Source organism: Pleuronectes platessa, chromosome 10, assembly GCF_947347685.1.
Source record: "Pleuronectes platessa chromosome 10, fPlePla1.1, whole genome shotgun sequence".
NCBI classification, from domain to species: domain Eukaryota; kingdom Metazoa; phylum Chordata; class Actinopteri; order Pleuronectiformes; family Pleuronectidae; genus Pleuronectes; species Pleuronectes platessa.
This window is the reverse complement of record NC_070635.1, coordinates 25,578,525-25,590,619: the sequence shown is the minus strand read 5'-3', so window position 1 is coordinate 25,590,619 and position 12,095 is coordinate 25,578,525. Positions and strand designations below refer to the sequence as shown.

Here is a 12,095-nt window from a genome sequence, read left to right as displayed (position 1 = left end):
GTTAACTGTGGAACCCATCAAAGGCTCATGCATTATGCTAAGCTTATTCCCATCCACAAGGTTGTTTTTTTTTGCTCAAGGATGCAAAAAAAGCTATGATAGCTGACAGTAGGTTATGTATATTTGAAAAGAAATGACAATCATTCTTCCAAACCTATGTCATTTTTTTCCCAAAACTGTTTTTCTGTAAAACTGATTGAATGTGGCTGTCTAATAGAGCTATAATATTAAAACAATATTAAAATCCTGGCAGTCTTAAATACATGATATTGTCACTCACCGCTGTGTGAGGTGCTCAAGTGCATTTCCAGGGCTCTTGCTCCAGAGAAGCTCTTGGTGCATTGTGGGAAGGGGCAGATACTGGGTGTCTGATGGGGTCCGGTGTCGTTCTCCTCCACTACTGTCTCTGGCTCCCTCTGTCGCCCACTGCAATAGTACATGAGGTGGGCCTGCAGGTTCCGCTCGCTCCGAAACCAGATTCCACATGCCTTACAGGGGAAGATGTCCTCTGGAGAGAGATGGAAAGAAACATGTCAGGATACCAAAAGTCATTTCACATTCATACACAAGTATAAAAAGAGTTTGCCCACATTGATACACACATGCTCCTCTTCTCTACTTCTACAGCCCTGACTCTCAAAGCCTGTGTTAAAAGGCTTTCCCACCAAATCCTCAGCTGCTGCATATCGCTGCTGCTACCACTGGGTTGGTGCCCTTTCTCAAGGGCAAACAAGAACACTGGACCATCTGCTTACAGAAGCCTCCCTGTCGAGCTGAACCCAGATAGCCCTCGCTAAGTAAACAAACACATTATTTGCATGAGGCATCTATTTTGCAATTAACACGTTAGTTTGAGCCTCAGTGTGTTTATGTGAACCCAAAACTTGAAGGTCGATGGCTCTTATCTCCAGTGCGGAGACTCATCTGGGTTAATCTACGCCCGGCGGAGACGACGTTCCTTGTTAAGCAGGTGACTGAGTGCAGGCTGTGGACTAATGTGTGTGCGTGGTTGTGTGTGTGTGAGAAAGAGGGAGAAAGGACAAGAACATGTGTGTGCTCTTGTGCATGTCTGAACAAAGATATGTCTCCATCCAGCTCCTGTGTGTTGGCGTGTGTTTGTCTGTTTGTGTGTGTTTGTGTGAGGACACTTACTATTGACGATGGCAGTGGGCAGGATGGAGGCCATTGCAGCCTGCTGTGGCAGGAGCTGGATGCTGTCCAGTAGCCTGGCTGGATACATGCCCTCACTCAGAGACATGTGGTTCACTGCTTGCAGACGTGAGTCAAAGTCCACTGCAAACGCCACTAGCTCCTCGCCCTCCATCATGTTCTTGGTAGTGGTGCACCACAGTTGGCCGCCTGGATGAAACAGAGATAATAAAGACATTTAAAAGGTTGCTCAAGAGAGGAGAAAGCTGTAGTCCTAATGCTGCAAGTCATTTGTATGCGACTCAATGGTGCACACAAATGGTGTGTTGCATTACACTATGCAGTCCTGGGCTAGACATTAAGTGAAAAAAAATATTGATCCAAAACTGAGATGCTACATGCTACATACTGCATTGCCAGAGGAGTTTAATAAAGAAGACTTACTAGCACCTTTTTACATGTAAAATTTGTGTTATTTTATCACTTAGTGTATTTCTCCACTCTGATACAATGAAGGTGAATGGAAATGTGTTTGCGCTTCTTTCCATGATCCGTGCCCACATTCCTCTAAATAATCAATAGATTAATTTGGACGATTTTTTGTGTAGTTCCAAAGAAGGCTTCTCAGAGTGACATCTGTTGGTTGCACAATGTGTTTCTGTGTTTTGGGTGAACCTCTAAAAGGTCATTTCTTTCTTTATGCTGCCAATAGAATGTCTTTTTGGGGCTACTGACGTTCATATCTAAAGGCAAAGCCAACCTCAGCCAGGGTAAACTGTAGCCTACAGTGCTGTTGTCGGCTAGAACACTGAGATAGGTCCTCCATATTATTAGATTGTTGTGTTTTGGGATTAAGCATTCCTGTGAAATCTTCTGAACATATTCATTAAGTCAGAGAAAGGGGGAGGGGGCAGGAGGAGGGAAGGGGGGTAGAAGGAGAGAGTGACGGTTTTAGCTTAGATAATATTTATCTCAGCACATGACAGGCTTTTCAGCTACACTTCATTTTCCATTGAAGAGATTAAAGTTTTTTAATATGACTATTTACAGAAATCTGGCTGGGGAGATAACAACAAACTATGATACACTCCCGCTAAATGGCAGAATTAGGACATTGTTTCTGAGGAAAGCTGGACAATTAATTAAAGCACACTGTTAGCTTTCAAAGATGTGCAAACATACTGACGGAGCGTCAGGCTGAGAGGGGACATGTGATTTGAGCCCTGGCTGATGTGGAATAAAGAGAGTCCTCAGGAGAGGTGCGGGGACTCGGGGATGAGGCGAGAAAGCGCCCTGCACATGTGGAACACCGATTACTCATGTTTACACAATACCTATGAATCACCGGGATTAAAATGCGCCCTGCAGACGCAGTGGAGGTGCTCATGTGAAGCTCTGTAAGAAAACAATTCACTTTTCTGTGGATTCATTGGAAATGGAAAACCAAGGTGCAGTGGAAACAGTGTCGCAATGTCTTTACGCCACCATGACATGTATTATGTATTAATCATTGTTACATTTCTAATATGAGTTAACCATTATTTAATTCAAAATAAAGTGTTTCAGATTTCACATCACATGTTTGATTAAAACCTTTCTAGCTCTTCCTATCTGCTGGAGACGCACTAAAAATTAGACCGGTTTGAACGTGTCGAAGGAGTGAAATAGTATTAAAATATGCTATCTTTCAACTGCACTTGCTTCCTCTCCTTGAATGTGTGTGTGTGTGTGTGTGTGTGTGTGTGTGTGTCTGTGTGTGTGTGTGTGTGTGTGTGTGTGTGTGTGTGTGTGTGTGTGTGTGTGTGTGTGTCTGTGTGTGTGTGTGTGTGTGTGTGTGTGTGTGTGTGTGTGCGCGCGCCTGCCCGAGAGTGTGCATGTCAGCGCCACTTTAAAGAGCAGTGCCTATCTGTCGGCCAATCTGCTGTGACGAGACACACACTTCAGGCCGCTCCACTTCATCGTTTTGATTCTGTCATACCACACACTGCCTGGAGAGGCCCTTTGAATTTTTATCTCCTAATTAAAATAACAAAACTCCCCTCCACTGTCTGCCCAAGTTACCATCAAGGTAGATACAAACTGCCACTGACAATGGCAGGGAATATATCGCAGTCATAGCCACAAAAGTTTCTCTCCTCTGTATGGATCTCTTAGTTCAGACACGCTCAGCTTACAAAGAGAATGATGAAGTGGGCTCTGACGCTGAGATACAAATCAGTGTTTTTTGGATCAATCCAAATCAAAGATACTGTATGCGCTCCGCATCTGAAATGAAGCAGATTATGTGGAGCCTGATGAAAATGTTTTACTGCATTTTGACAGCAGAATATGCACTCAGATTGCAGCCCTTCAGCCAAGAATGCTACAGATCCATCTGTTGTCTGTGAGAATGCTGGAAGTGAGTTTTAGGACTGCATGTCCCAGTTTTACTGAGCCACACAAAACACTGAGGCAGCACTCTGCTTGTTGCAGTCACTCAACCAAGACAGAGTAGCATGTGCTCTGGCTGCAGGAACCTGGTTTAAACTACACTTTATTATTGTCATCGGAATTCAAAGTCGCTGCTCTTTCTGATTTGTTAAATTTTTTTCTTTCACCAGTTCGAAGTAGTATATGTATTTCGTTTGAAACTCTTCACTGAAACAATCAATTTGATCACGTTTCAGATGTCGATCAAGAATCTAAAACTGAAATTTACAAAAAGAAGTGATTTTGGATTCAGCACATTTGCACACAAATAAATAGCAACAACTAGACACCTATATTACCCCAACCCTCAGTACATCTGTGTCCGGAGACATGCGTTTAAAATGCAAGGCAGAGAGAAGTAAGCGCACAGGGGCATCAGGTGGGCAACAGACAGAAACAATATTCCATGAAGGAGCTCTCTGGAAAGATTTGTCACGGCTGTTTCCCCCTGACAGCCTTTTTTTCATGACAGGTGATTTAAGTCACGGAGACACCGGTGATCCACCTCTGACAGAGGCATGACCTGCATAAATGAGGAATGGTGTTGCTGGGGGGGGGGGGGGGGGGGGGGGGGGTCACGAGTAACAGCTAAAAACCAAAACTGTAAGTCGAGAAAACTGAGGAAAAGGCCGGGGAAAAAGTGGAGCTTGTGATTTGCACTTGTTTGCCTGCTAACTGTCTGCAGTGAGCCGCCTTTGTGCACTGGCCAATGCAGTTGGAATGAAGGCTATTGTCTAAATCCTCCTGCAGAGCACCTGATAAAAGAATAAAGAACTATGACATATTCTAAAAACAATGGAGGAATTAAGGGGAGACAATAGGCCAGCTGCCTCATTAAAACAATCAAAAACGGCATCCTGTACGTAGTCCAGATAATTAAAAACCACTGCTTCCTCCAGTCTCTCAAAACCATATCCACCCGCTCATTGAGACCCGGAGACTGTGGCTCTGCTGGCGGAATGCCCTCTTCCCTCTCTTCCTTTTGATTAATGCTTTATTTGAACATGCAGTTGAAGATGAACATATGAAGGAATTCATGAAACAAAATTACAATGCAAACACCCCCCCCCTCCTCTGCATAAGTACTTATAAACTAATCAAACCTCTCAGGATGAATTGCTGGGACTCGGGGCGTGTGTCCCCTCCCCTTTTGCCTAAAGCCCCGAGAGATTTCAAAGGCCAGGCATCACAGGGCATTTTTTTAATTTGCTCACTTTAAATGACTTTATAAGAAAATGGGTGTGTACAGTATCTGTGTATTTATGGGGGAGGCTGGGAGAATAGAGTATGAGATACTTGAGCAGGAATATGTTTTTTTTTGCTCCCTGCAAACCACCACCAGCACCATATCTTAATGAAGCCGCAAACAAATCTCTCATGCCTCGTGCAAAAGCTGAGAGACAACAAAGCAGCAGAAATAACAGAAGGGCCCGGATAATTAAACTGGCCTGAAGACAGGTATTCAAATGGTGGTGTGTAAACAGCACAACTCTTTAATAGTTACGCTGTAAAATGCGTAGTTAAGCACATCAGCACTTGCCTCTCCCATCTGTACAAACACATAACCGTTGCAGAGGCCATTACAGCACTGAAGTACAGTCCCACTGCACCATAGCCACATATTCTAGGAGGGGTTGAATAGGGGTTGGCGTGGAAACTCACACAGGCCCATTGGCAATATCTCAATGCATCGTGGGGCTGTGTATTATAGAGCATCGCGGTGCACTTTGAGAAATAAGAGGCTGATGCGGAAAATTCCTTTCTTCCTTTGCCATTTAAAGTTGCCGTCCCCGTTGATTGGCTCGGCTCTAACCGCTGGTCTTAATTGTGAAGTGAGGCCAGTGGTGCCGGAAGCCAGAGGAGAGGCTTGTTATTAAATAGCTCTCCTCGTCTTGTCTTCAAATCAGCTCCGACTCCTCGTGGTCAAACAGGAGCGAGCTCCTCACACCCACGAATATCAAGCAGCTGCATCTTGTTAACCAGCGCATATTTATTTCTTTATTTACTTTTAACAAAGCTGTATCACAGGAGGAGTAGATGACAACAAGGCACACAAAACAACTTCCCGGTCAACCTCCCCTGGATCTTGTGAAAATATTAATCACAAATCGCGGATGAATAATATCTGTATCTGCACCTGACAGCAGACGGTGGCGGCGACAAACACTAAACAAATCCTCCTCATGAATACTGGTAAATATTTGGAAGGTTTCTGGATCATCAGAGTTGAACACATTATTATGACTCATGGCTGTCAAGCCCGCCTTCACTATCCCGAGCTGGAGCAAGCGAGCAGCAGAAAGGAAAACGCTGAGTTAGACACAAGCGGGATCATCACTCACAGGGTCAAACAAGCTTACTCTTATTGACGGTACACTAAACTAGAATTAGCTGACTCTACTATTATTTCACCAAGGCTGTGACAAAGATTGACTCTCTCCTCTATCCCCTCTCGACTCTCCTCTTCGCACGGCCTCCTCCTTCTCTCCCAGCCACTAGGAGGCACTCTTCTCATGCTCAAGCTGCGGCCAGTGGATGTGTTTTTGCTGTGATGATGCAGAGACATCTCAGACATGGCCGAGGAGCATAGACGCCAGTCTGCACATACGTCCTCGCAGGTAGGTGTTCGAGATCTTACTCTCAAGAGAAATGTGTTTGGATCAAAAGGCCCTCGTCTAACCTTCGTTTCCCTCCATCTTTACCTGGAAATCATGTTGTGTACGCTTCAATGTTCGGGACGGAAGGGATTTTACATTTGAATGATTAACAATCTTTTGTCTGCTGATGCTGCTTTCCTGTAGTGACAGTAATCAGGAAAGCTGGGATGCTTTTGTCAGTTGTTAACACGTTTCCTTTATACTATGTCTGATTTTTTTCTGAATTGTTTACAGGGAAAACTGATTAACAGGATATTAAATCATTTTCTGTAAATATGTGTTTACACAGCCCTGACTCGCCTTGTCTCGCCTGACACCCCCAAAGCCCCCCCCCCCCCCCCCGGTTTCTCTCCTTTAGCACTAGTGTCCGGACTAATTTTAGCGTCAAGTGTTTTTGCAGATATAGCCAGTTCCGAGAGCTCATGGATGGCCTTGAGCAAATGGCAGGCGGGTCAGAATCCACAAATTAAAAAGTCCTCCCAGGGGAGCCTCACACACACGCCGCTCGCTCTACGATATACATTCACAGGCAACAAAGACATTAAAGCAACACAGCACACGGAACAATGTCATTCACACACACATTTATGAAATGTTTGAAGAAAAAAAGAAAAAAAACATGACAATGATGTGATTCAGCAAATGTTATACTGGGTAAAAATTAAACGTGTCACTTTGAAATTAAAAGATGTTTCCGCTCTCAGTCTCTGGAGATTTGTTTTTCAATACAGTGAGAATGACACTGGCAGGGGGATGTTTGCCTGGTAATAGTGTTGTAATGATTTTCAGGGAGGTGAAAAAAAAATTGAAATGTGAATTACCAGCTGTTTCTGCTCTGTTGAAGTGCAGCAATAGAACTTGACTATTTCGATTTCACCTTCAAATGCAATCTATATTCTAATGAAATGTATTCAATTAAAGGTGGTGTAATAAACACACCAAATATTTTATTGAGAATTTTAAGAAATATCAGAGATTTTTCTTTTTGACATTTTCCTTCTGCCCAAACAAATCCAATGTTCTCCCACAAACAGTAACTGACTCTTATTCTCTCATTATGCACTTTCTATGTTGCAGGTAACACACATGAGTTCTGAGCTGTCAGTCTGAGACAATACCAGCTACAAATTCCGACAGTACAAAGCTGTTCTCCCTCATTAGCTGCCACACAGAGTCCGCTCCTCCCTGTGCACAGTAAAGTGGAGTAGACTATTAAAGGAAAGCTCTGACTGGCTCCTCTCCTCTCCGCTCTGCTCTGCTTTATTCTTTATTTGGACAGGTTTGTCCCATTGAGCTCTCTATTAGCTCTCCTTCTCTGCGGGTTGTGCTGCCTGTGTCCTGGTTGTGGCCAGTCGACATGTGTTTACTGCGGCCCCCGCTGCGGCGGCAGGCTGGTTTGGGGCCCATTCTGACCAAGCCCTGCTAATGGGGCCAGGAGACCCCTCGTGACAGGACTCCGCTGTGTTGAGCACCGCAGCAGACCCTACCCCTCCCTCCCCTCCAGCTGCGGCCCCATGGCCCATGTCCCCCTACCCATCATGCCTCGGTGGGAGCAGGTGAACGGCGGAGGGCCAACGGCAGCGAGCTCGGTTTTCCTTGGAGAGCAGTGCGCCATCGCCACGCGCCTCAGTGGTTCCTCCAACATGGCTCCAGCCCTGCACCACATGGGCTGGCTGGCCAGTGTGTGCGTGCGTGAATGTGGGGGTGTATGGTGGATGCCAGCCCTAATGCAAATGCTTGCCGTTTAAAAAATGGGAGCCTCTCTCCTCCTCTGTCTCTCCTCTTTGGAAAGGTCCATTCTGGCCTTCTGGTGCTGGCAGTTATATGTCTTTCTTTTCCACAAGGACAGAGAGCCAGTGAGACGCACCTGTCATCCATTTTGGAATTCAACATTATTGATCTCGTCAGGAGGAATGGAAATTATTAAGTTATGTGTTTCTCTCTATGAATACTTGTGATTTGTGCCTTAAAACATTAATTTTTTTAATTTGCAAAGTGTTTTCTACCCCTTATTTATGGTCATGCACGTTTGGTATTCACAGCACAGCAATACACGGAAATAAAATATACATACACATACTCTCTGACACACACACACACACAAACACACACACACACACACACACACACACACACACACACACACACACACACACACACACACACACACACACACATTAACTCACCAATCACCTGTGCAACATCACAGCATGCCCTCTGTCTCTGCACCCCTGTAATTCTACATATTGCTTTAAGTATGGGCTAATTAAATTTTCTGTCGGTTTGCACGAGAAATAAATAATCTGCAGCTAAAAGGCCTAATTGCGTTTGTCACATTGTGTCTCGGTGGCTGGTGCATCGGGTGCACAGCCGCTGCCCTTGCTCATTGCCATTCTGTCGTCCTGGCAAGCCCCTAGCGCTGCCCCAGGTATCACCACGCGGCCATCTGGAGCCGACATCTGTCTCTCTATTGATCACAAGGGTTTAGCACTTGATCAAACAGACTGCGACAGGAAATTGCTCTTTTCCCCACAGAAAAGGCCAGTCGCCTGCGTGAGGGTAATAGAGTGGAACTGCGCTGCAGCAGCAGCGTGGTGGGCAGGCGGGCACGGGAACAGCCAGCTAGGCAGGCAGTGGCACTACAGTGTCGGCCGCTGTGGAGGTGGCGGGGATGGCACTTTCCCCGCTGCACTGACTCTAAGACCACTCTTCTAACCTTTGTGATAACACAGCATTCATGCTTTTGCATTAAAAAAAATATGAATTTGTTGTGTTTTTCCATCCTGAGCACATCTGAGAGAAACCATGTGTTTGTGTGTGTGTGTGTGTGTGTGTGTGTATGCAGAAGGTGCAAGCATAACCTATGATTAAAAAAAAACTGTCATTGAAAGAGCAGAATTTATCTTTCAAGTCATTCAAATAACTGTCTAAGCCAACAGCTGTCTGAAAGTGTTAGAAAAGCTGGATTCAAGTGGAACATGCTACATGATAAGTACACCAGATGGTGGAAATTAATGTATTTCTTTAAAAAAAAGAAACTTATGCATTAACACCATGGCTGCATTCTGGTAATTCAGAAGGAGTTTCTGTCAGTTTTTCTTGAATTCAAAATACGTGACAGAGGGAGGAGTCAAGAAGTTAGTGCATGTATTTTTTTTCACTATATGTTTTTTAAATATATAGCTGAGCAGCTGGGTGTGATGTTCCAAAAGTGGGAAATCCCAGACGAGACAGCACTGGTCTGGAGCTCACTTGCAACCCCTGTGGAGTTCAACGCATTATTAGATCCTGAAGTGAGCAGCTCCTGAAAGATGTGTGTTACAGTTGTAGCTGAGGCTGAGGTCCACATCTAAAATACTGGTTTGCTCGGGCGTGCTTTCAAGGCACTCGCTGTAACATCATGTTTAGCAAGTATGGACAATTTGATACTGAAGGTGACATTTATTCTGCATTGTAGAAAAATATTTAATTGTTCCTGCAGAGAGCGAGATATGTGTTCCCCTTGCCTACAGTGCTGGGATTGTCCTTTGGAATATGATGCAAATTTGGGATGAAGCAACTAATTTCATCCTTGCACCCTTGCGCACCCCGTCCGCCCCCTCCCTCAATCCTCCGCCAGCCTCCACCTCCCCAGACACGAGGATTCTGATTAATCGTGTGACCGCCCCTCGTTTTTGCATTTTTACACAATCTCACGGCGCCACGGTGAGATGTGTGAGGTGTTGTGCCACTTTTGGCAAGCTGAAAAGATGTAGCCCAAGGAAGAACAAGTCGAAAGTATGAGGGGAAAAAAATATGACCAGGGGACGTGATAAAAAATTATCAGCCAGTGTGTTTTCCTGTTTGGTTTTAATCTACATTTAATTAAATTCTTATCTGCTGTGTGCTTATGGCTGCATTTGAATGGCGAGGCTGCATTCATTATGAATGGTAAAATTGAACTCAGTACATTGTGTGTGGCCCAATAAAGAAACAAGACTCTTATTGCAGCGCATGCACAAGCTCCGACAGACATGCGGAAAAAATAAGTCAATTAAGATCGGTCTTTAAATTACTGCTGTATCAAAACAAGGGGCGGGAGCATGCTCCATAATAGAATCCTGACAGGGGAATGAGCACAGTTGACTGTTGTTAATATACATCCCGTTTGATACAGCCAATTGTATTGGCCTGTTTATGGAATGCCCACAGATGATGCAAAGTAGATTTACTGTTCTGTCATGATAGTTCATAATCAACAGAGCTCGGGGAAAAAAGTTGACTTCTATGAATATAGAGGTCAAATGAAAAATGGCTGCAGCAATATAATAGGAGTTCCTCATAAAGATTCTGCTGGTTTATCTGAATGTTAGAGGTCAACAGCAAAGGTCAATGACAGAATATACATACAATATGTGGGCTGGAGCCGATACCGAAGAGTTAAATCCAACGGAGCACAGAATGGGAAGAAAAAGGAGATTCCGCTCATAAATTGTAATACTATTGACAAAAGACACACAGCTTATAAAGGGGCAGGCGGTACTTCATAAGCTAAGAACAATATCCCATAGGCAGCACCCCGGAAAACGTCGAAAAAGACCCTGAGCCGATACTACAAAGTTGGGCCCCGGCAAAATCCCTAAATCTTCCCGTTTGCTTATTCCGAGCAGCATGGAGGGGGAGAGGGAAGCTCCCTGCTGCCTGCCCATGTTTACAGAGCTGTTCTCATCTCTAGGCCTTGCTCATCCACGGCACTGACACACGGTGTCGACATGATTAGGGGTCTGTCTTTGCATAGGGCTGTGTGTGCGCGCGGGGGGCGGAGGATCGGCAGATGAATGACTTTGGCGCATCGGAGAGGGATCACAGCAGATAATCGCTCCCGACTGCTGCGCCGGAGCTCTCAGATCTGGTCTTTAAAATAATGTTCGGAGTCAAGTCTCTCCAAAGCTTTTTTTTTCCCTCACAGGTTATCTTCTGCATTTTATGTTTGCTGTTTAAATCTTAACAGGACACAAGCAGCAAGGGAGAGCAAATATGTCTGGAGTCGGAGGAAGCGGAGTGGAAATGTTATTGCGAGGGGTTAAGATTAGCTGTGGCAGGGGCTGACGAGATGAAACTCCCCTCTATTCCAATGGCTTTCATTCCTCGACAAGAACTTGGAATGTTGAATTTAACCTTGGGAGGCCGGATTCCTGTGAGAAGTATGGTGGGGATAAATTAATCTGACCTCTCGCTAATGCTGACAGTATTCAAAGACTCAAACACAAGACAAACAGCAAATCTACTTAAGGACATTTAAATACAGACCACAAGCAGCACACAGACAGTGTGAATACAGTACAACATAAATTCCACTATCATAAATACTGCTATCACACAAACAGAGGAGCCATAAAGTACGGCTGCTTGTGTCTGGGACTATAAACCTCTGGCGTTACTCATAGGGAATAAACACACGTGCACAATTTACTGCAGTAGATCCCCCCTTTGTTTATCTTTTAAATAAGCACACTTTATCACTCTCCTGCATAAGCAAATTGCATGCAATGTGTGTTGTTTTAACATTTGATATGCTGTCCAGAAGATTCATTTCTCCCTACGAATTCAATTGTCTTTGCAATATCCTGCTGCCATAGGCATCAGGCCCCATCACCTGTTCGTTATCACTGGCCGTCCTGTTTGGGAGCTCTTGAAATGGTGCCATGGCATTGACTCTGCGTTAACAGCAGGTCTCTGAACTTCTCACGGTTGATGGCGGCGGCTGGAAAATTACGCTAACAACTAATTAGCATCATAAAGAGCGCTTAAATGGACTGACGACACCTGCAACCTCCATTT

The 12,095-nt window shown here is 44.7% G+C and overlaps 1 protein-coding gene across 1 annotated transcript in view; it reads right to left on the bottom strand.

The window, feature by feature from the left end:
- Positions 1–12,095, bottom strand: part of zfpm2a (zinc finger protein, FOG family member 2a) — a 122,716-nt gene that overhangs the window by 3,509 nt on the left and 107,112 nt on the right. The window contains exons 6-7 of the mRNA XM_053432048.1: positions 1,153–1,359; positions 281–508 (exon numbers count right to left, since the gene is read on the bottom strand). Of these exons, the coding sequence (XP_053288023.1) occupies positions 281–508; positions 1,153–1,359 (435 nt within the window). The remainder of the gene's footprint in view (positions 1–280; positions 509–1,152; positions 1,360–12,095) is intronic.